The sequence below is a fragment of the Protomyctophum bolini genome (genome assembly GCF_963924005.1).
Source record: "Protomyctophum bolini genome assembly, chromosome: 8".
NCBI classification, from domain to species: Eukaryota; Metazoa; Chordata; class Actinopteri; order Myctophiformes; family Myctophidae; genus Protomyctophum; species Protomyctophum bolini.
In genome coordinates this window covers 41,581,736-41,606,814 of record NC_137869.1, presented here as the reverse complement: position 1 = coordinate 41,606,814, position 25,079 = coordinate 41,581,736, and the positions used below count along the sequence as shown (strand labels likewise).

Below are 25,079 nucleotides of genomic sequence, written 5' to 3'. Positions count from 1 at the left end.
GTCTCAACTGATGGCCAAGATTCAATTTATCCCCTGACCAAGCAGGCAGGCTCTATTAGCTCAATGGTAAAGATGTTACTCTCTCAGGAAACCGGGTCCAAATCTGGGGTAAAGTGAAGCTTTATAACCACTTTAAACCTATAGCCTATAGGCCTACATGCCGGGCTATTTGAAAATAGCTTGTATTTCGGCTAGCAACAAATCTTTACTTTATTTTATTCGTTTATTTAGTCGGGTCAGTGTATACATTAAAAATGCAGTGTAAATATACCAGATTTAGCTAAACTTGATCATTTCCATCTGCAGTCCCCAGACATCAAACAACAAACATGACTGACATACAGGACATAGCATACAAATACCTAGTACATTTCAAATGTAATAAGACAAGTAAGAATAAAAAAATAAGAAAATATTAAACTATTATTAGGGTAGGTTTACTCTAATAATCTCTCTAACACAGCATACAAAATAAATACACCTATTAATAATCATGACTGGTTGCAGCTTTGGTTTTCAAGCAACCATTTTTTCAGATTGTATTTAAAAGAGGAAAATGTAGCACATTCCCTTATATGCAGAGGAAGTCCATCTTGAAATAATGTGAAAATGTTTGAATATTTCAACAACACAAATCTTGTATTGGGGCCGGTCCCACAGTCCCTGTCTGGCACAAAATAATTAATAAATCCCCCTGGCCAAGTTCACTTTTGAGCTGCAACGCCCCCAAGAGGCCATCGCCCGTCACCGGAAACAGTCCTTGGATAACTCCAGAGTTTCAAAGATGGCGGCGTTGGTTGGTAAGTGATGTTTTGTTTTGACTAAATGCGTAGCTCTTTTCTCTGCTTCCACGGGGTTTTGTGAAGTCAACAGTTCAATATTTTCGTTAAACGCGTATAGACGTATGGAAGCTTGAACGCGTGACGTGTCTCAGTGCTCTCGTGTGTAATGTTCTTTGCTTTGCGCACACTGACCTTGCTCTGTCTGCGTTAGCATGTAGCTAACAGACTGCAATGCTGCAGCCAAGGTGCTCACTGGAACAAGAAAAGCGTAACACATTATTAATCAGATACAGAATCACATTGATTATAAAAGCTGGTTGATTATGGTTTGGCTCATGTCAATACATCTCTGACCTGCTTGCTCACTGTCTATAAACCAATCAGACCTCAGATCAGGCACTGCTCTCTCTCTCTAAACTAGACCCATATATATAGCATCTCTTTCAGATGGAAGTAAGCTGGAACAAAAATATTTCAGCGTTATTTTTAATTTTCCCCCAATATTGTTCGGTATTAGTTTAACACTGCACTTTGTATCTGTTTATTCATATTTTTTGTTGTCCATTTTTCCAAATCAACTTAAGTGTTGATAAGGTCAGGACCTACGTTCTTGCGAGTTGTTCATACTAATGTTGACAAAATCACTGCTAGGTTGCGTGGACTACTTGTGAGTGACTGACTATTGTGCTACTATTGTGTATATAAACCTCATGACCAAATTAATTGAATTGAAATCACAAGATGACTTGTTTCCAGTTGTATCTCCAATTTAGGACTGCAGCAATCGGAACAATTACTCGTAAAGGTTTTCTTATTGATCTTGATGATTGTAACCTTAGTACTTCTACTTATACATGTTTGATCATTCTCCTTTGCAGTACCTCGCCTGGCCTCGTTTGGCTGCTTCTCATCGAGGTAAGAAGTCCCTATCGCTGCAAGAATTAAACAAACAATTATATCTGCCGGTTATTCACGACACTTACCAGAGTTCTGACTCCTCTTGTATGTTGCTCATTGTGGTCTACTCTGTTTATATCCACCATTACAGGCCCATTTCACTATATGCTATCCAGCAGAGGTGTCTGCATCTCAATGCTAAAGGCGTGACTGCCTCCACAAGGTGAGATTAGAGCTGAGGTTGATGATGTGTGAGATGAAAATGGTAAATGGTAAATGGTGCATTTATATAGCGCCTTTATCCAAGGCGCTTTACATAGATTGTGCATTACATTCACCCATTCATACACCGATGGCAGCGGAAACCATGCAAGGCACCAACTAGCACATCGGGAGCAATTAGGGGTTCAGTGTCTTGCTCAAGGACACTTCGACACTAACTCTGGGGGAGCCCGGGTTCGAACTGGCAACCTTGCGGTTCCCATCCAGGCACTCTACCCCTGAGCCACCGCCGCCCCGAAATACCCGAAATACCCGTAGGTCTTTATGAATTATTAGTATTACCATGGTATGTATACCCTTTTAGTCAAACTAAAGTGCCTGAAAGTAGGCTAATCTTTAAACGGCAACTTCACCAACATTTCTGTTAACCTGAATCCCAACCGGGAGGACATATACACACAGCAACACTTCCCAACATTCCATGCCTCAAGAGCTTAATGCTCACTAGGTGGTGCAACCGTGCAAGACAATTCTTCTGGTGTATTGCAGTACGCTTTTGAGACACACTTTGAATGAATGAATGTTTTGAGTCAAATTGTCACATGCCCTCACAGTAGTAAGTATGACGGTGGGATTAATTTCTAATTGAAGTATCGCTCTCTGCTCTGAATGTTTCCCAGCGTCGTTCCGTTCAGAGAGAAGAGCACGGCATTGGCTGCAGCCAAACCAGCAGCCGTTAAGACCAGCAAAGGAGAGTATGTCATCACCAAGCTGGACGACCTGGTCAACTGGGCTCGCAGGGTCAGTAGTAGAAGTACCTGTCACTGCATTCATTGACGGTTGACACTGCAGTATAATATGCATTATGTGCTGCTTGATGTTTTCACAATGTGGCACTGCGGGAGACTAGCTGTCATATTGTAGACTTGGTGGTTATATAATTGTACGCACGTCTTACAATTTAGGCATTTAGCAGATGCTCTTTATCCAGAGTGATTTACAGTAAGCAAGAACAACAGATGGTAATACATCAAATACATAGTCATCGAGAATCGGGAGGAGGCTAAAAACCTAGCATCTAACGGTAGAAAATATGTACCGTTAAAGCTATGAGTACACACTGCACAGAGTGCTGTGTATACATAAATTCAATTACATTAAGTTTAGCCACGCCTGTAAGGTCGTCGAGGCTAGTGCAAGTGCTAACGGGCTATGATGGAGTCTGAAGAGGTGAGTTTTTGGGACTGGGAGTGAGTTTACAATTCTGATTTGCATTTGGAAGTTCATTCCGTAGTTTTTTGGAGCCAGAAGGGAGAAGAGGACGTGTGGAGTGTTGTCCCGGCTGTCTTTAGGGCAGATTCACACTTATGGTCCCGGGTGCGCACTCGGTACCACTTGGCAGATATTGTGGTATAGTGTGAATGCTGTGTACCGTTCCCAGGAGTGGATCACTCAACCGTTTTCGTGATACGGATCGATGCAATGTGAAAGCATTGAATACAGTTGAAAAGAAGTGTACTCGTGTGCGGAAAGAATCGAGGCCAATGTGAAACATGGCCAGCGGGGACCAGGCAATTGTATTCGGGAACAGTTTGAATCAAACGGACTCGGTGAGAATAGTGCCCTTAGTGAATGTTCTGCCAGCCTCCCTGTGTTGGCTGATCTGAGCATGCGGGGCGGCGTTGAATGGTCCGATCAGATACCCTTCACTCAGCCAATTCTCTGCCAAAGTTTCACGTTAACATTTACACATCAGGATATGTCTTATCCAATGAGATGTGCAGAATAGCGCCAATGTCAAGAATGAGATGAGCAGAATAGCGGTAATGCTACCTAATAAGTGACGCATGAACACATGTTTGTCCATTTGTGACCAGTATGTCACTCTTATCCATGTTTCGTCTAAACGTGTCCCTCCAGAGCTCGTTGTGGCCGATGACATTTGGCCTGGCGTGTTGCGCCGTAGAGATGATGCACATGGCGGCGCCCCGGTACGACATGGATCGCTTCGGCGTGGTGTTCCGCGCCAGCCCTCGGCAGTCCGACGTGATGATCGTGGCCGGAACCCTGACCAATAAGATGGCTCCCGCTCTCCGGAAGGTAGGAACAACAAACGACGACAAAAGCTCTATCGTTTAATAATAGCTTAATCTGTGTTCATGGCACATTCATTGTAGATGCATGTAATTCAAGGTGCTTCACCTAAAAAATATTATGTAAAGAGGGGAGCGCAGCAAAAACACATGTATACATACTGTATATACACATCAATTCCCTCAAAATCACTGTTTTCCCTCCAGGTGTACGATCAGATGCCAGAACCCAGATACGTTATTTCCATGGGAAGGTAAGAAAAAAAAAATATATATATATATATATATACCGGTAATATAAACTATTTTTTTAAACAGTAAAAAATACAATACCAATATTACGCAGATTCACTACTAGACAATAGACTTACAGAACATGGCTCTGTTTGGAGAAAAAAAAGAACACTACTCCAATAAAAGTCCATGATGATGTTTTTCAGGCTTTGTACTGTATATTTCATGTACTCAATAAAATGTGTTATTTATTTACTATCCTTACATATTTTAAGTGGAGGCATTGTTTTGACTCCACATCTCAACGTTTGCTCTCCTCTTGTAATACAATAGATCAGATCAAGCATTTAAAAATCCATGTCCCATCTCCTGTCTTGTCTTAATCAAATGAGCAGTACATAATGGGTTAAGGTTATAGTAAAATCTTCTTCAAATCATCTTTCAGACGTCAACTTTGAACATAAACGAACATGGCATGAATGCATTTGCTAAAGACATTCATGTTTATCAGTATCGTAAAACCTGTGCTCGCCAAATGTCTGCATATGGAATGTCCAAATCTAGTTTTGCAATGCACGTGTCATTGCACAAAAGAGATTAGGGCCTCAGTAAATAAAATTCTGTGCTTGTTTACCCATCAGATGCTCATGATTAACGCCATTCACTATTTGTCAACTGGGTTGTGTTGTGAGAGGGAGCATCCTGAAACCAAATAATAGACGCGTGTTTACTTTACAAGGAGTTTTATGTCAAGAGCGCGGATGTATAGTAATCCCGTTGTTTGGTCTAGCTGTGCCAATGGAGGCGGATATTACCACTATTCCTACGCCGTGGTCCGAGGCTGTGATCGCATCGTTCCAGTGGACATCTATGTTCCAGGTATAGGCCTTTTTATCATTCTGCTCACACATTCTCACAACCTCTGCACCACTCATCCCAGCTTTATAGGTCACTGTAGTTTTTTCACAGTGTCATCACTAAATCGAGTTCATGTCCTGGAAAAGGACAAATTCAGATCATTAACACTCCATGTGGGGAAAGTTAGTAATTTGAGGTGTATGTATGCGTGAGATGATGTATTTTTTGGTGGAAATCCTCTTCAACTGCTCCAGTTAACCCATTGCGACCCGAGGCCGATTCTACAAAAGCCTTCCAAATCAGTGGATTTTTGAAATCCACTGATCCACTTTTTCATGATTCAGAATTCAATTATTATTTTTTAAATGTTCAAAACTGAAATAGCAGCTGTACATTGTACAGCATGGCACAAAGTGACTTGCTTTGAGCTTGTTGATCTGCTATTTTTTATATAACCAATGCTAAAATCTAAAATGACAGATCCTTTCCCGGTTTTAATGGGTAAAGCATCTAGGTGTTTTTTGTAGATGCCCTTCAGATCCAGACAGAGCGGATTTAAGTGATTAAACCATTTTGGACTGAGGTCGATTAAAAAAAAAAGGCTTCTAAATCCTAAAAAAAAAAACTTGTTTCTATGTCAGTGGTTTCATGTCATCTCAAAATATGTAGTTCCAGGTCCCCCAGAAGCCAATATTTTAGTTTAAAATGTTCGCTCTGAAATATATATTCAAAGATTTGCACCACATTTTCACGACTTTTCAAAAAAATAGCAGACCTACAAGCTCGTAGCTATGAGCTTGTAGATTTGCTATTTTTCAATAGCTAAAGCGTAACATAATACTTAAAACACCAAAAAGGGTTCCTGCCCAAAATGGGTTAATTCATAATGTGTTTTTTGTAAATTTGGATCCCAGGGAGACATGGAATGTACAGTATCTCATGGGTCTTGAGATGTTTGGGAACCACTAACCTGGCTCATATACCTCCCTCTCCCCTCACCAGGCTGCCCTCCTACAGCCGAGGCCCTCCTCTACGGCACGCTACAGCTACAGAAGAAGATCAAACGTGAAAGGAAGATGCACATCTGGTATCGCAAGTGAAAAGCAATCCTGTATCATTGTATGTAAATGTTGTATTTATGGCTGCTGATGATGATGATGATGATGAATAAGGATGATGATGTCACTCAGTGAGCTGCTCAGCTGATTGGATGGCTCTTCCTCCATGTAGAGAAACAGTTTATTAAAATAAAGTCACTTAACACATTTAAAGCCATTGTTTAATTCATGATTGATTTTAAACCTTTAATTACACACGCACACAATGGGAGCTGCTTTGGTTGCATGTTGTTGGCCACTGCTTTGTTCAAAGGGCACAATTACAGCAGTTTCCCAATCTAGATTTTCTTATCTGGTTCAGGGATTTTTTAAAACCATCAAACCTTCAGTCACAAGCCCACTTCTCTAGGCTCCTAGGTTTCCGTCTGCCAAATATATGGCAGGTACAAGATGTGCACAGAAAAGAACACGTCGCACATCCACTAACTTAAAAACCAGGAGCTGGGCCGAGGTCAGAATCTACAAAGAAAGGTCTGGATACACTGGATCAAAAGCTCCAAAACTTCCCAAGGTTATTTAGGCTAAGCCGAGAGGTTTGAAACGGCACGTCCAATAGGTGTAAATGGAACCTAAATAAAAAGTTTTAAGTTTATCCAGAGTCCGGATCTTACACGATATGTACACAATCTCTGTGAGTACATTTCCTTGACATTGTGCCATTGATTGTACACAGTTGGGGGGAAATGCAGAATAATACCAGGGTCCATTCTAATAAAAGATTCCATGCCAATTCCACACTGCTGTTCTATGACAAATATGAGCCACTAGGTGTCGCTTATACGCTGCGCTAATGTGCTCTCTTTGCTTTTTCCTTGTGTCTTCACTGATTGGCCAGAGCCCAGTGCCAACTCTGACCTTCAGCCCCTCCCCCTTCCCACAGGGTGTTCTGTGCAGACATTTGTGGACTGGACAGCAATCACAGAATTTACTGGAATAATAATATGTCCTCAAAGGACATATTATTAGGGGGTAAAAACAATAATGCATCTTTTTGATTCATTCTTTTACATTACCATTTCTTTAACACTGCTATTCAGTATTCTGTTGTTGCACCCTTAACCCCTTGTTCTGCTGCACATCTATTAAGTGGTTTGGTAGATGTAAAATCTCCCCCCCCCCCCCGCATTATGTTTGCTGTTATATATTTGGAATTGACCTTTCTAAATAGATTAAATACACGTTAGGCCTATACAATTTCTCTGAGCCATGTATGTTTGCATGAAAAGGATAGATTAGTCTTTCTTGCCAAACTGTACAATACATCCGAGTCAAATATCACATGTCATGAACAGTGCCAGGGGGTGGATGTGTGTGTGTGTCCTACTGTAGATGTCCTCAGTAAACTTCGCATTGCATCATCCATCCCCTGAATGATTAATGTGTCCATATCAGGTGGTCACTTATTCCCATGCGTTACAACCGCACACACTAGCATATATTTAACCATTTTCAACACATGTATTTAACCATTTTCAACCCTATTCTTTGAATAAATAAACGAAAAGGCAGAAATAGACAATCGACAAGCTACTGCGACCTTGTGGATCTGTTATTTTAGCATTTTGTGAAATATTACTTAAGTGGTTAAAATGTGTAATACCCAAGATTAAGGCCGGGGGCAAATTATTTTCCTGAGGACCATTGTCCTGTATTTAAAGCGTTGCACAAGATAATGCTGCACAAGAATGTCAGTGACATTCAAAGTCCGATGTTGACATAGGTGTTAATCTTACAACATGGCTGATGTCAAATAATCATGATTGAGCCATGAGGACTGCACTGCATGGGGGCAGACATACGAGTCTGTCTTGGGCAGACTCTTGAGAATAATAATTAACCCATTAAGATATGAGTCGGATTCTAAAATGCCTTCTAAATCCCACAACGGTTTTCTGAAAAAAGTATGTAGCTATGTTTGCGATGCTCAAACCTTTTCATGTCAAGGTTCCTTAAGGTATATGTATTTGGCCAATGACCCCCCCCCCCCATCTCAAAATAGTTTGTTCCAGCGCCCGGCAGAAGCAAAGATTTGAGTTAAAAAATGTTGCACAAATTTGCACAAAAGATGTTAAAATAGCAGGTCCACAAGCTCGTCATGACACACCGAGCTTGTATATCTGCTAGTTTTGAATAGTATAAAATAACGCTTTTTAGCTAAAAAAAAAAAAAAATGACACATGCTTTCCTGGTCTTTAAAACCCCATTTACTTTGTGGATTGCTGTCCCCCAGTGGTCTGTTCTTGGTCCCTCACACATCGTGAGATTGTAGATCTGATATCTTTGCAGATATTGTTTGTTTGTTTTTGCCTAATTTTCGCCTATTATAACATGCCGAGAATATGTCGACTAGAGTTCATGTGGTTCATCACGGTTGTTAAATACAGTACCATAGGGACAGAGTTGCAAGACGCATCAATTAATAGACTGGGCCGTGAGGACGGCACGTTCCACAAATAAACAGCGAAGAGTAATCTTATAAAAGATATAATAAAATCATGTTAATTAACTGCGGAATGAGAATGTACAGTAGATAAGATAAGATTTATTTAAAATACATGTTGACACATACAGTACAGGGGTGCGAGTTTGTGACGTTGACATTTTTACAGTACAAAAAGAAAAGCGTTACGTGTGGTATGGAGCAGCAGCGACTAAACTTCAGTCTTTGAGGATGGTGGGAGTGATCATCTTCTTGAAGGAGTAATATTTGCATTCGCCGGGGGGGACAATGTCCATGGTGCTGGTGCTAATCTTCTCCTTCTTGAAACCGGCTTGGACCAGGTGAGGCATCTGGGTCTCCTGGAAACAATCATTAATGCATGATGATTATCCACTTATCATTAACCTCCACTTTTATCTGCACGGGTTGGTAGGGACAACACGTATAGGCTTAATCTGTGATCAATATTAAAGGAGCGCGTGCATGGATTAGAGTTCTCAGTCGTGCGCACGACTGATTTCAGTCATTTGGATTCCATAGGAGTCACCATGTCTATGTCATGGCGAATAGCCGATTTTTGATTATTCGTTATTTGATGATTAAAGAGTATTTTAAGTGGTCAAACTAGCGATATATACATCTTCCATAAAATCCTAATGATCTCAGATGTTTCATAAAAAGCTAAATCTGGCATTTTGTTTTCAAATACACAATGACCGTCCTTTTCTTTTGTCAGGGCTTGTATGGCAGCCATCAATCTGCAGTTTCTTCAACTAGTTGGCTGTACGGCTACCAAAACAGGATTTAAACTAGTTGGCTGTACGGCTACCAAAACAGGATTTAAACTAGTTGGCTGTACGGCTACCAAAACAGGATTTAAACTAGTTGGCTGTACGGCTACCAAAACAGGATTTAAACTACTTGGCTGTACGGCTACCAAAACAGGATTTAAACTAGTTGGCTGTGCGGCTACCAAAAACATGATTTTATGTAATGTGCTAATTGTTTATGATAAACAGCGCTGGTGTGTCAGACTCGCACACAAATTGCAGATTAGGATTGAGCAATTTAACAACATTCAGTCATTTTATTTTCGCTTTAATCCATCAGAGCAGGGCTGTGGGCCGTTCAGAAACGAGCTAACTAATGACATAATTGGCACTAGTAGGCAGGCTTGATCATTTCCAACAAAATTAAATGTTTCTATTTCTAACCTTCCGGGAAGAGAAAGGCTGTACTAGTTTCTATGAGCTTGCAATCCCCATTAAGGATGTAATTGGTAGGCTAGGTTTCTGAACTGTCCACTAACCACCTGAAGTGCTCCTTGGAGACTGAATTCAGTCTAAAATGTAACCATAACTACGGTGTTAATAGTGATCTGACTGTAAGTAAGTAAGTAGCCTTGCCGAGCCATGAGGCCCATACAGGGGCAGGAGCCTATCTCCTGTTTCTGTAGCGTGAGGCAGCTTGATGTACAAGTACACCCCCTGGACATGATGCTATAGTATGTCGCAGGGACTACTGACCCCCAATCCAACCCTTGATGCTGAGTGTCAAGCAGGGAGGCACTGGCTCCCATTTTTTACAGTCTTTTGGTATGACCCAGTCTCAGGGCGGACACTCTAACCACAAGGCCACTGAGCTGGTCTGATCTGACTGTCTGTAACCCACCTCAAACATCTTTTCAATGTTGTCGTATTTGGTCTTGAGCAGCTCTCCCCAGGAGGTCAGGTTGCAGTATGTGAGGACACCGCCGGTTTTCAGCAGCTTGTGGGCGTAGCCCTACATACACACACACACACACACAAACAGTTAGATGATGTTATTTTAAGCTTTATTTACTCTGGTAAAAACCGACCGAGCGTGGTGGATGTTCCATTTCACACAAGCTCCGCCCCCCTTAGGTGGCTCTATCGGTGTTCAACCATTGAGGATGGATTAAGAATCCACAGAGCCCTCTTGTGAAACAGGACTTGTTAGTACAATACATGCAAACACAACACCTGCAGGCATGTTTGCATGTGCTTCAGGTTTGCATTTGAGCACAGAGACAGGCCCGCCCATTGTTGTTGGGTTTAACCTTTTAAGGTTTTAGTTCAAACCACAAATAGTTTGTCTTACAAACCAACAAATGGCTTGCATTGATCATAAACTCTGGCTTAACATGGAACCGTTAACATTTTCTACTGACGTGGGATTCAATGTGAGGCAACGAATGTCTCCATTCCATCCATCCAAACATGCAGGCAGGGGAGGTTAACTGAGCACGGATGCACTGCTATTACAGCTTCCCCGTATATACTGTAGCAAACCTTGAATGGCAACTGGAGCAACTAAGGTTTAAAGCACCTGGTCAAGGTCACATCCATCCCCTCCTACGTTTCAACTCTTTTCCCCGATTCAAACCTTTCGGTCAAAAGCTAACCTTCAGACTACCTCAGCACGCACGCACGCACGCACACACACACACACACACACACACACACACACACACACACACACACACACACACACACACACACACACACACACACACACACACACACACACACACACGTTTTGTATAATGAATACAAAACGGGTTAACCAGTCTTACCTTGATGAAGTCAAACTGGTGGGTGTGCCAGGTGTCTTCAGACAGAGGGTACGTGTCGTACAGGATACCTGGAGGTCAAGAAAGAAGAATATCAACACAGACACCAGACCTCTGACAAAGAAAGCTGGTTATGGAATGGAAAATTCACATATTGTGTACACTGTTCAATGTGTGAAATGTCATTTATTTTCCGGTGTTGCATGATTGTACATGGCTCTTTAAAATGTAGTAGTATATATATCAACCTTTTTGTTTGTCATAATTTGCATGCTAAAGAAGCTACAGCATTTGTTTGGCATGTCACGTTATGTCCTTTCTGTCGTACCGTCAAAGTGGTTTTCGGGCAGGGTGGGCACCACGTCCTCCCAAAGGCCCTTCAGAGGAACGACCTATGGAACGGTAAATCACATTTACAACATTGAACCAAATGGACCCGTCCGTCGTGCACACACAGTTAGTCTTTGAAATTAAAAAGTACCACCTCAGAAAATATTTGGCTCTCCAAGTACCACCAATAACTGAAATACCTGCCCTTTTTTGTTCCATTCCTAAGCCAATAATGCTGCTGCCTCTGACAAAACTGTCTAATCACTAATCACCACAACTGATGATATTTCTAATGTGATAAATCCGTTCCCAAATCTTCTATTAATGGCTATACTGTAGGTGTGCTATATCATGCTCATTTCAGCACGGCTGGATAGCCCCATTTCAACCAATTGCTTGGTCAGAAGAGCTACCTGTAATAATATAAATATATTCCACTTGTGTCTTTTTTTTTTTAAATTTTTTTGGGTGACTCCTCTGTTGTACCACCAGAGGGGGGCTCAAGTACCACTAATGGTACTAGTATACCAGTGGTTGGGAACCTCTGCTGTGGAGTATGCTGGTGTTCACCTTGTGTGGCTGAACTTTGGCCCATTCCTGCAGCCTGGCGAACACGCCGTCGTTGCACTCAATGATCCAGTGCTCGTCAATGGGGAACGACTCCACCTTGGTGGCAGCGATGGCCATGCCGAACCCGATCTCCAGAACACGACCACCTATAATGTCATAAAACAGCCGTTAGGTTAACGGTTATCGTTCTCTGACACTCCCTTTCCAACACGTAGTCAACATTGTTACTTGTATTGTAGCTACTTTGCTTGTTGTTTGAGGCTTTTTTCCCCAGCTGGTGTGCCCAGTTACTATACTACAAGTCTAAGTATAGTGCTGCTTCTCACAGAGATGATTTAAACGGAGCAACAATATGCCATTCTTATAAGGCCTATTCATACTCCAGTTAGGTGATAAGGTGACCACTGAAAACTACAATATGTGTTTGGTGACTTTGGTCCAATGTCACCCAAACGCCCAAAACCCGACCCCCTAAACCAAACCTCGCAGTAAGCCACAGGTTAGTTTTAACCTGCCATTGGTTAGTTCTAACCTGCCATTGGTTAGTTCTAACCTGCCACGCATGTCTGGAGCCACTGGTTAGTTTTGACCTGACACGCATGTCTGGAGCCACTGGTTAGTTTTGACCTGCCACACGCGTTACTTGTAACCGGCAACGCATGTCGGGATCGAGGGTGTTGTCGGACTAATGCCTGTCGGACTGTTAGTATGTCTAATATGCACCCTCGTCACGCTGCGGTGGTAAACGATTCACCGTTTCGGTGGTCTCCTAATCACCTAAAACTGGAATATGAATAGGCCTTTAGAGCCGAATGCTCTTACTAGTGGACCCCAAAAGTTTGACATGGACATTTTGGTCTATGAGGGTTGCTTTAGACTGGAAATGCCACTCAATGGTTAGGGTTCAACCTTTGGACTGGGGAGCAATTTGTGCTCAGTTTCCTGGCATTGGCAAAGTATGTTTTGTCTGTACAAGTTGAAATTGTGGTCTACAGGTGGCGCTAGAGGAAAGGCCACAGGGTCACCAAAATCCTTAGGGTGCAATGGTTGCATCCTATTCCCTGGCAGTAGCTTATGAGGTATCTTGTTTTTGACCCCAGTGTTGTACAGACGCCCTCAGAGCCTTGCAGAGGGGGCTTTAAGTGCTGGGAATGTGGGAATGCAGGGAAAGCAGTTGGTTGTAGCATGTCATGTGATAGAAATACTGGGGGTGTCCGAGTAGGTTTACACATGACTATTATGGCTACTAGTGTAAGCATATAAATAGATAAGGGGGAAGGCCTTTCGCCTCCCTGACCCCTCCAAACATATCACGTGACGTTAATATGAAAACCCACATCGTTTCATAATCACAAATTATCTCGTGCTGGTGCTACATGTCAATTGTAATCTTGGAAATGATTGAACTCCTCCTCGGAGCTGATGATTTGGGTGCATGAGTTTTACGCACGAGCACGACTACGCAATTCCATTCAGACTCGCGGATGGGATGAGCGCAGTGTTATGAAACGTGCTGAAGTGTCTGGTGTTAGGCTTGGGAAGAGACACATCTTATGTAGTAAGTAGTAAGTGACACCTGCTGCCACACACCACTTGTCTATTCCATATCTCCAGCACGCTCCAGCGTGGCGTGGGTCGTCGACAATAGTTACACTTGAACATGTTACGTGTTTTAAAACAATCATGCTCGATTTATTTTCCCATTCAAATCGCGCAAATAGGCTGTTTGGCTGTTATTGCACCCCAGACACGATGATTATTTAACAACTTGCGCAAATGCGCACTGCCAGCTATGGTTTTTGCACGAAATCCCTCTGAACATGGAGGCCTATATTAAGCCACTTCCTTTCGTGTTGGTTTACAAACGGGTTTCGGTTTCAGTTGTACCTTTGGAAGCCGCTACGGTCGCCAGTGAGTGCATGTATGGAGTCTCCCAGCGCTCCATGACGGGTTTGCCCAGAATCTCCAGGTGCGTGTCGGCCTCGTTGTAGCCGGCGCCCGCGTCATGCCAGCCGGACTTGCAGTCTTCTCCCTTGGAGAAAATGGGCACTGCCGTGGTGGTCATTTTGCAGATTGTCGTTGCTTTTGTGTGGAGGAGGAGTGGTTTTCAATGGGAGTTAACGGGACAGGCACAGAGGACTGCTGTCGCCAAGGATCCGGCAGAGTGGAGGGAAGAAATGTGAGGCGGCTGGGATTTATATAGGGGGCTCAAAAGTGCTGACTGCGCAGGGTGGTCAATGAGAAGGTTGACTACAGCCGCCAAACTGTTGGCTGAAGAATGAGTTACTCATGTATGTTACATTCATTGATGGCCATTGCGTAACATAACTAGATAAAGTAGCCCCCGGGACACACAGGTCTCCACCAGGGCAGGTCAGGTTGTGGCCTCCTGGTGGCGCTATAATAGGCCAATGTGAAAAGGCCTGGTGACATTTCTTCTTATGCCTTGGATGGCAATTGGATGATACATTTATTATTTGATAATTTGGCCAATGTTTTACCAGTTTTTATAGTATTGATTACCTTTGATGCATTAATGGTATTTTTTATTTATTATTTTATTTATATTATTTATATTTATTTTTTATTGAGGTGTTAAAAATGCCATAAAAGTCCTTAAATTGTGCCTCACTGTCATCTGGCAGGTTGAGAATCACTGGTTCTTGAGGTTTTTCTTAGTTACATTTCTTTTAAACTACTTTAACAAAAAGAAAATAAGTAAATAAACGAATCACACATTGGAACACAATGCGTTGTGTGAGCTTGTAGATATCTTGGTTATTGTCAAAAGTATAAAGTAGAGTTGAAGTTTTTAAACTGTTCCTTGTTTTGCTCATGCAGGACTCCCTCGGGGTCCCAGGGCCCAGACAGACCTCACTTTGAGAACCACTACACTGGTCACTTCTTCATGAGGTTCATGCTGTCTGCTCCGGAGGCCACCATGCTGTTGTGAACTCATGAGTTCACAATCAGATCAAAGGTCAGGTCCCTTGATAGCAGTCAAAGGGCAAAGGACAAGTCAGATAATCTGTTTATCAACTGCAGCTGCACAATCCTTATCTGTGCAATTCACCAGGTGGAGTACTCAATTTGAATTTATTTAGTATCAATTCTGCAATATAGAAAAACTGTCACAAATAAAAGTCAGGAATTCTAAATGTTCTTGAGTAAAAGTATTGGCATAAAAATGTACTTAAAGTACCAGAAGTAGAAAATAGAAATACTCAGAATTTCCCATTTCAAGTTTTGAAATACATAAAAAGAATCTTTCGAAAATAGCCGACCTATAAGCTCACACTGCGACGCATTGTGAGCTTGTAGATGTGGAAGTTGGAAAGTTTCTATATATGTTTATTTGGCTGCAGCATAAATACAACATACAAACAAACATGAAACCAATCACATTTAGTAAAAGCTGCATCAATTAAAACGAATAATCATGACAATAGAAACGGCAATTATGACTAACCTGTCACCCAATATCAAGTTCTTACCAACCTTGCATTACAGTAACAAGACTTCAATTAAAATTCTCCAATGGAAACATGCAGTAAACAGAAATCAGCACAAACGTGATTGTTGACCTTTCCTTACAATCTATTTTGATAAAAGATAAGACCAAGACGCCATCCTCCTCCACACTCACACAGCTGCATCATAGAGGGTCACCTGAAATACCTCAGTTCCATAACAATCTCAGTTTGAATGTAATACGCAGAGTTGAAAGAATTCGTTTATTTTTATTTTTATATATTAAATTAATACCTATCATTTCCCAAAGGGGAACTTCAGTTTTCAGCTTCACCCAACTGAGTGCTTCCCACAGAGGAGTGTGGAGGGGGGAGCAGTTTCAGGTTCAGTGTCTTGCTCAGAGACACTTCAACACATTATAATATCTCAAACTCATATAGTGCTTTTCTGAGTACCCAAAGACGCTTTACATGGGGGAGCTTTACAGAGGTAACAACAAAATAAAAACAACTTTTATTAGAAAAAAAGGAAAAACACTAAAAGCTAAAAAACATTAAAAAGACAGTGAGAAAGGTTAGCTAGGGAAGGCAATATTGAAGAGGTGGGTCTTGAGGGCGGTTTTGAAAGTTCGGAGGGTGGGGGCATCTCTGAGTGCCTTAGGGAGGGCATTCCACAGGGTTGGGGCAGCAAAGGCAAAAGCTCCGTCACCCCACGTACGGAGTTTAGTTTTGGGGACGTCGAGGAGGTTTGCAATTTGCATCACCAGACCTGAGGGGAGGGAGCGTGAGGGGGCATGACGTTTGAGGAGGTCACAGAGGTATGGGGGAGCCAGGTTGTTTAGTGCTTTGTAGGTGGTCAGGAGTGTTTTGAAGTGGATTCTTTGTTTAACCGGTAGCCAGTGAAGGTCACGGAGGACTGGTGTAATATGATCTCTGGAACGGGGTATTGGTAAGTAGACGGGCAGCTGAGTTCTGCAGTTTATTGAGTACTTTGGAGGTGGTGCCGTAGAGGATACTGTTGCAGTAATCAAGGCGGGATGTGATGAAGGCGTGGATTAGTGTTTCAGCTGCGGAAAATGACAGAGAGGGTCGGAGACGGGCAATGTTCTTGAGGTGGAAGAAGGCGGTTTTGGTGACTTGGTTAACATGGGGGAGGAATGAAAGGGTGGGGTCAAAAATGATGCCAAGGTTGCGGATGCGGGTGCAGGGTGTGACAATGATCAATATTTAATGAAAAACCTTGGGTGGAATTGGTGAGGGAGCATGGGACCGATGATGATGATTTCCGATTTATTGCAATTGAGTTTGAGAAAGTTCTTTTGCATCCATGTTTTTATGTCTGTGAGGCAGGCAGGCAGTGAGAGTGGAGTGGGTGTGGGTGTGGGAGTGGGTGATGGCTTTGGTGGAGAGGTACAGCTGTGTGTGTCATCGGCGTAGGAGTGGAACTGGAGCTGGTGGAACATACCGGTACATTGCTCAGAATCATACCTGGGAGGCTGGGACCTCTGGAGTCCTAGGCAGGCTCACTAATCATTCAGCTATTGCCGAAGGGGTTAGTGAGGTTAGTTGAAAATGATTTATTGATAACTGAGAATAAAAATCAAATCAAACTTTATTTATAGAGCTTTCACACAACCTTAGATGACCAAAGAGACCATCTGCATTCTGCAATCTCGAACAGACTTCAATTCATATCTGTATACAGGATGCAAAGGAGTGGTGAGAGAACCAGTGATGGAAAGTAAAGTAACAATTAAAGTACATGTTTTTCTGAAACATGTACTATGGAGTATACTTCCAATTTTCTATAATTTTACTTCTATATTTTACACTACATCTCAGAGATCTGCTATTTTCCAAGGATTTGTATATATATTCATACATTTGAAAATTGGACCTGCTGCATAATGAGTATAGCCTACTTTTACTTTGTTTGGGTTGTGTAGTTATCTTTCCATGATGTACCTCCAGATGTGGGCAAGAAATCAAAAATCATTGCTCCAGTGATTCGAAATTGATAATTCAAAATATTCTCCTCATTGACTTGCATTGTATATACGCTGAAACAGCTCTCAAAGTCCATGGATCCGGATCCAGAATAGTAAAATCAACAGGAAGTTAACATTTTTATATACCGGTATATACATGTAGAGAGTTTGAATGACTGTAGAATTATGTACAGTATGCATATATATGTGGGGGGGGGGCTTAATTTAATTTGACTACATTTCTTTATTAATATTTTATTTTGAAAGAAAAATCCTCTCTGTCGCACTTATGCCATTGTGCCAGAGATCACCCTCCCAATGCGCCTGTGCCTAAGGTTGCCTCTAGGACGGTGTTTTAATAAAAGGTCATGCAAGGTGGCAGTAGCGTACTCGTACTGTACACTCCCTACTCTGTATGCAAGGGGGATCAAGGAGCTGTTGGGTTTTGTCCAGAAATGCCTGTTTCTATCAGTTTGCCAAAGGACTTTGTGAGCAGAGAGCTCAGGGCAAATGGCCTGTGGGCCTACTAGGCCTATAGTCATTCCGTCTGACTGGTCTTGCCCTGCAGCCCACGCTGGGCAAGACCAGCTACGCTGTGTAGACAAATCAGTTTACATTCTGTGTGAATGAAACAAGTGTTGTGATTGGTCGAAGAAATATTGTATCCGGGGTAAATACATCTGACGGATGTTCTGGCCCGACACTTCTGCCGCTACCGTCTTTTAGGTTGTGATCAGGCTTTTCTCTTCACAGAGGAGTAAGCCTGGGACCGAGGCTACCCCAGCCCGGAGTTTAAAGTTCTTCTCATCTGTTACAGGTCCCCTTGGTGGTCTCTTTTAGTTGTACTGTGCTCAAACCTGAAAAGCGGCTGAGTAGCGGCTGCAAAAAATACCCTGGGCTTTCCAGTGTCCAGTGAACTGTAGATAGTGTATGTGTACTGTATGCAAGACAGTGCTTCTAAAACATTTTCACGTCAAGGACTCCTGAATAGACATGTGCCATGGATGCCCATCTTTGGTGCCAGGGACTCCCAATTCTTTCTTTCTTTTTTTTTTTTTTTTTTGGCTTTCGTCTTTTTTTAAATATTTTTTATGGAGGGACAGACAGTAGGCTGACAGGAAATGGGGAGAGAGAAAGGGGGGAAGAGATGCAGTGAAGGCTGTCGGGATCGGGAGTCGAACCCGCGGCACACTGCCAGACTGAGTTACCAGCCAAGGTGCCTGGACCATTGAGCCATGGCCCAGGCCAGGGACTCCCAATTCTATAAGAGGGTCTGTGTTGTGTTTATGTCTGTTACTGAGCTAAGCTGGCAAATCACCAGGCGATCAGCACCACATCTCTTGCGCATGCTATCAGTAGTACCTCCACACATTTTGTTTTTCTTCACGTTTTATGTATACATTTGTCATTTTGTACTTTTGTTTTTTAAGATATTTTTTCGCGGCTTACGCCTTTTATTGGTTTTTTGAAGGGACAGACAGTAGGCTGACAGGAAACGGGAGAGAGATGGGGGAAGACATGCAGTAAACTGTAAAGGCCGTGTCGGGCTCGGGAGTCCCCAGAAATAAATGTAGTTGAGTGCAAGCACCTTTATTGCCATTGCAGTCTTTCGCCGTAAGAGATGGTTTAGGATTCATAATATCAATATCCAATGTCCTGCCGTCATGACATCATCAATATGATGTCATAGATCCTCATGGGAACCACACCGTCATTAGGCCCAGTCCAATATCACAGCAGGGCTTTCCTAGAACTGCGGTGGGATCCATAATAACGCACCACACCACTGATGTCTGTTAACAGGGGAAGGAGAAGAAACTAAAGGCATATACACACTGTCACTCAGAACTTCAGGCAATAATACTAAAACCACCAATCAATCGAATAATCAAAAGATATACCTGTATTTTTTTTGTGCAAACATTCCAAGATTACACACACAATATGATTGGATTGGGAAAACAATTATTGTGGTGATTGCTTGATTTTGTATCAATTATTCACAAAATCACATAATAGGGCCTGTTCAGTGTTTAATCAATGGTACATGGACAAGACTCGAGAGCTCCACGTATACTTTGCCAACTGCAGCTCTCTGCCTGCAGCGTAAAGCATACAATAGATCTCTTCTGCCCACCCTGTAACTTACTGTAAAAACAGCTTTGTGGAGGAATCAGTGCTGTTCATTTCCCAATCCCCTCCATATAGTATACAGTACTTTCAGAACCAGTGTTTTTCGGATACATGTTCCTTAATGTCATCATCATATATTCATTGGTAGTGTATTTTAAAGTGCGTACGGTTGATGAATAATATTCTTTTTTTGGGTGTAGTATATTAGTAATAGCTTAACCTAATCTCGTAAATTGAGACAGACTTTGCACACACAGTTTTCAAATGCTTCATGCCTAACACAGTCGGACTCTTTACATCGGAAGCGCTGAAAATGTGTAGAAAATAAAGCGGATTTTGGATTTCGTAATATCGTGATATGGCATACAGTAAGTGTAAGTGTAACACGTTGGTGAGCTTCTATGTCAGCTATTTGTGAACAAAACAACCAGGGCAGGTCAGGTTGTGGCCTCCTGGTGGCGCAATAATAGATGCTATAATGTGAAAAGGGTGACATTTCTTCTTACGCCTTGGATGGCAATTGGATGATTAGAGGCATTTTGTTCCAAAAATGTGTTTTGCAAAGATCCACCTGTTGGTGGCACTATAACAGGCCAATGTGAAAAGGGTGGGATATATTCCTCAGCCTAGTAGGGAAGTCTGTGAAAGATTTCACGTAAATTGCATGCTCCGTTCTTTTTGTTAAAAACGGGCAAATCCTGCAAACTTTGAAAGCCAATGTTGGCCAATTAGGATGGAATCTGAAATATCGGACAGATCCGTCTTGAACACATGACTATAGAGATAGTGTGTAACGATTTGCGGGATGTTTGGGCAGAATCTGGAGGAGTAATATCAAAATATGTGTTTTCCAAAAGTCGGCCTCCTGGTGGCGCTATAACAGGCCGTTCTGGAAATTTTGGGGCAGAGGTTCATCGTTGGCATCCAGGGAGTGTGGCATCGACCAGGTTAACGGTGCCGGAGATTAGGTGGTAACAGACGGGCGGACGGACGGACACACACGGACTCACACACACACGGACGGAGTTCAAAACATACTCTCTCCCCATGCCTTCGGTATGGTGGAGACAATAACAACATACTTAACGTATAATGTCACATGCCCCCCAAAATAAGAACACCTGTGACCTGGTTGCTTGGTTGCTTGGTCGGTTAGGCCTCATACACACGTATCAAACGAACATTCTGTGCTCAATGCTTTTCCAATGGAAGTCACGTGGTTTGACCAAACATTTGTGTTTGACTTCCCCCCTCCCCCCATCAAACACAAGTGTTTGGTCAAACCACGTGACTTCCATTGGAAAAGCATTGGGGCGGCCATGGAACACAAGACGGAACACAGAATGCTCGTTTGATATGTGTGTACGAGGCCTTAGAAAGCATGACGACAACCCAATCTAATTTGCATAATAATGCACGGTCCCTTTAATCGCGCCACGCCCCCTGCAGGCCTGCCCCCCCTGTGGTGATCCACGTCGTCATTGCGCAGAAACAGTTTGAACCAGAAAGCGGAGAGTGACCTTCCTCTAGCCTCCTCCTCCTCCTCTCCTCCAGTCAGTCAGACACAGCAGAGAGCAGCAGTGTGTCTGTGGGGCAGCAGCAGCTCCACTCCAATCCTCTCCTCTCTCCTCACACACACTACACTCCACAGCCTCACACAAAAATGAACAACAACTTAGCCGGAGATGAAGTCGGGTAAGCAAGACATTTAACGTCTCCCATTGATTTGATTGCGTGTTCATTTGCATCTTTTTTAATGAATGACTGAATTGATCCAAATAAAGCGTTAACTTTTCTCCTCACCCCGGCATGCCCTCTCTCTCTCTCCCCCTCTATGTCTCTCTCTCTCTGTCTCTCCTCTCTCATCTTCTATTATAATCTCATCATCTGTCATTTGACAGCTAACGGCTAGCCGACGTTAGCTGTCAAATGTACAGTCTACACTACTCTACTAGCAGGCTAGGCGAACGTCAGTGGAAGTTAGCTACATCATTAGCTAGCCTTGGGTACTTGACAGACAGAGAGAGATTAGAAAAAAAAAAGAAAGACTACTTTTAAAAGTGAAATTCCTTCTCGGCCGTTCGGGTCAATGCAGGTGCAACTTTGCAGCTTTGGTGCGGTTCGTCGCAGAATGAATGATGCTCGAGCCCCGGGTCTTAGCACGTGGCTAGTGTGAAACACAGGGAAAAGTGTATTTAGTGTTGTTACTGTGCAGAGTACATACAGTACAGTGTTCAGTACAGTAGTGACTGTGAGCTAGCGTCATGCTAACGTTAGTTAGCCGCAGCAGAGCCGACGGAGAGGACTGAGAGCTTCTCTTCTCTCGGTGCTGCCAGCTGAGCGAGGACATTTAGCGGGCGTTCTGATAGGACTAGGACAGGATGACCAGCCGTCATAGGGCTGGGCGATATTCCGATATATATATCGACATGTATCGATTGGCTGTCATTGCAATTGAATAGAATAGAATAGAGTTTATTTTTGACATTTTGGAGCTCAGCTCCCAATGTCAGCATTTTGAAATATACAGGAACTACAGACAAAGCAGACATGACATATCATAATCTTTATTGTGTTTAAAAAATCCTTTAAATATTGCCAATCCTTATTGCAGTGTTGTAATGTCTTAAATCACACTGCAAAGCAATTACAAAGTCGTCCTGTGGCAACTGAAAATGACAAATGCACTTTGAATTCTCATTGGCATTTTTATGTGACAAATATATAAACTAAACAATTTGACTGATTCCCCCCCATAGCCGATGACCCGAACAGATCAATTATGAAGGTCTTCTATCTATCTATCTATCTATCTATCTATCTATCTATCTATCTATCTACATAGATGTTTCTGATATTAAACAGAACATGATGTTTAGAACGGGTATTACACTATTACTACAGTATGTATATCAGATACAACCAGAATGATTGACTGCAACAGACTAACATGATACACTGTAGCCTATGTTTTGGCCAGCACAGTTTTATGAACACTTAAAACAACTGGACTGCATGCAATGACAAAATATGTAGCTGAGCGGCATCTTCTATAATTTATATCATCAGTGCTAGAAATACGTTTATTGCGCAATTATACGCTATTAAATGACCCTCTCGCTCTGTCTACAATTTTGGTCGATCAGATGCTTATTAATTAAGAAGTCATTACACATTTCCATAAACGCGCGTGCACACACTATATATAATACGTGTGTATGTCTTGTACCTGCTCTGCTGTTGGATTCAGGGGCGTTTTCAGGGTGAATGATTGCCCCTTTAACCTTTTTATACCCCTGTATAATTCTGATGCTTCTGGGTAAAAATCGCATTAGAGGCTGAATGCTTTATCACCTCGCTGGCAGAGTGAATAAGAGGCATTGCTTTGTTATATCGTGTCTGTCGGGTGGCTAACCTCATATGTCCAAAACTCTTACTGTTCAGGATTCAAGCTTGCAGATCTGCTACTACTACTACTACTAAAAAGAAAAAACACAAAAAGTTAGAATATGGAGATAAGAGGTTTCGAAATATCTGGTAGTACTTGCATTATGTGAGACTGAAGTGCGTGCGTGCGTGCGTGTGCGAGTGAGCGTGTGTGTGTGTGTGTGTGCATGCGAGCGTGCGTGCGTGCTACAGCTTGTCCATAGTTTACCTTAGCTTGCTAAATGCTATCGTTATTTGCCAGGTTACGTGGCAGCAGGAGGATTCATAACAAGACCTTTATTGTCGGGTCCAAAAACAAGGCACTGTTTTGAGGGGGAAATGACTCCCAGGGCCTCAGTGCCAGCTTCCCAGCTACATAACTCTGCTAGTATTTGCTTTGGTTCATTATTCATAGTCATCGGAGCATCAACAGTTTTGGTGACAAGTGACGTAGCGTTGTTGTGCAATAGTGCAGTAATTGACTGGTTAGTCAGCTTTAACACCAACATCAGTCTTCATATACCTGCTATATTGTTATGTGTCTTTAATCTGACCAGTGTGACCACAGTTACCATTTAGTTCTGTTACAGTCAAGGTTCAAGGTTGTACTTTATTGTTAGATCTTGTGTACACTGTACAAACCAAAACTTATTTTGGTTTGGCTCCCTTCCTTCAGACTATGCAGCAGCATAATAATGATAGAAATCGTAAAATGTTTTAGAGGAAATATAGAAAAAAAGGAGAAATAAAAGAGAATATAATATATGGCAATTGTTCTTTGAGAGTACTGGAAATCATGACTGACTTGTTTACTTATCTTTAGAAAACTTTTTGTGGGTGGCTTGGACTGGAGTACAACACAAGGTGAGTCTATAATGAACCTTTTACTCTAATACGTATTCATCGATGCCGTCATAATGTCATGTGTTTAAATAAATGCCAAAATAACATAATACGTCAAATAGTACAGGAAGAACTCTGCCTGGGGCTGCTACCACCTGTGTTACGCACAGGTGTTGTATGTGGTTGTGGTTTTATATTGTGATTGTTCACAGTGGAACTAAGCCTCAGGGCCTTTTTGCATTTTTTTTTATCCTCGTGATATTGTGTGTTGTTGTTGTTGTCAGCACCTGAAAGTGTTGATGTGCTCGCCAAATAAATTAAATCAGTCCATTATAACGACATGGTTGTAACTACAAGGATATTTGACTACTACATGGTTATTAACCATGGATATGTGATAAATATATATATATTTAGGAGTTACATAGTGACGTGAAAGAGTATTTCCGGGTGGCAGTTCACCTGGAGTGGCAGGTTGGCAGACTTGGCTAACCTGTTCGTAGATGCTGCTATAAGAGCAAGGTGACTTGCAGCAGCTGTTGGTAAATTAACGGAGGCTGGTCTTCTCTTCCAGTCTGTAGACGAGAGACCACTACTCATTTGGAGGCCCTATTCTCTATCCTAATGTCACTCTGCCTGGTAAATAAATAGCTGTCGGGGGTTTGAAATACAGCCACCTAAATGCAAAGTGTGAGCTGCGCAGATGCTCGACACAATGTGCAATGCGGTCGCAACTTCAAGGACCGGCTCTCAGGGCATGCTACTATTCATATTGAAAGACGTACAGTACTCAGTCATACTTCAGCCCAGGCGCCGCCGTCATTATTTTCAGGGAGACTGGCTGGCTGCAGTCTTGGCACATTGTAGTAGTAGGCCATTCAAAACCGAAAAACCAGGGATGAGTGTTTGTCTGGACAAAACCCCTGGGCCATCAGAGTCCCTTCCCTAAGTCATGCGTGATTGGATGGCGTGTGTCTCTTTTGACGGATCAGTAGCTACAGCGTTGTGTGTGTGTGTGTGTGTGTGTGTGTGTGTGTGTGTGTGTAAGTAACGTGTATCTGGACTTGTTTCCTTGGACTGCA

At 42.4% G+C, this 25,079-nt stretch overlaps 3 protein-coding genes across 4 annotated transcripts in view; 2 read left to right on the top strand and 1 right to left on the bottom strand.

Annotated features, from left to right (window-relative positions):
* The first annotated feature begins 748 nt into the window (after window positions 1-748).
* ndufs7 (NADH:ubiquinone oxidoreductase core subunit S7) lies at window positions 749-6,357 on the top strand. The gene is made up of 8 exons (XM_080769338.1): window positions 749-800; window positions 1,661-1,697; window positions 1,831-1,902; window positions 2,582-2,702; window positions 3,822-4,001; window positions 4,202-4,248; window positions 5,019-5,107; window positions 6,089-6,357. The coding sequence occupies exons 1-8, from the start codon at window positions 785-787 to the stop codon at window positions 6,184-6,186; spliced, it is 660 nt and encodes a 219-aa protein (XP_080625464.1). The 5' UTR covers window positions 749-784; the 3' UTR covers window positions 6,187-6,357.
* A 2,383-nt stretch (window positions 6,358-8,740) lies between these two features.
* On the bottom strand, window positions 8,741-14,208 carry gamt (guanidinoacetate N-methyltransferase). Its single transcript, XM_080769902.1, has 6 exons — window positions 14,025-14,208; window positions 12,138-12,283; window positions 11,566-11,629; window positions 11,241-11,308; window positions 10,316-10,426; window positions 8,741-9,003 (listed from the first exon to the last, which is right to left on the bottom strand). The coding sequence occupies exons 1-6, from the start codon at window positions 14,200-14,202 to the stop codon at window positions 8,863-8,865; spliced, it is 708 nt and encodes a 235-aa protein (XP_080626028.1). The 5' UTR covers window positions 14,203-14,208; the 3' UTR covers window positions 8,741-8,862.
* A 7,066-nt stretch (window positions 14,209-21,274) lies between these two features.
* Window positions 21,275-25,079, top strand: part of dazap1 (DAZ associated protein 1) — a 35,518-nt gene continuing 31,713 nt past the window's right edge. For both annotated transcript variants that reach the window (XM_080771274.1, XM_080771273.1), the window contains exons 1-2: window positions 21,275-21,423; window positions 23,978-24,018. In XM_080771274.1, coding sequence (XP_080627400.1) covers window positions 21,392-21,423; window positions 23,978-24,018 — 73 coding nt within the window. In that variant the 5' untranslated portion in view covers window positions 21,275-21,391. The remainder of the gene's footprint in view (window positions 21,424-23,977; window positions 24,019-25,079) is intronic.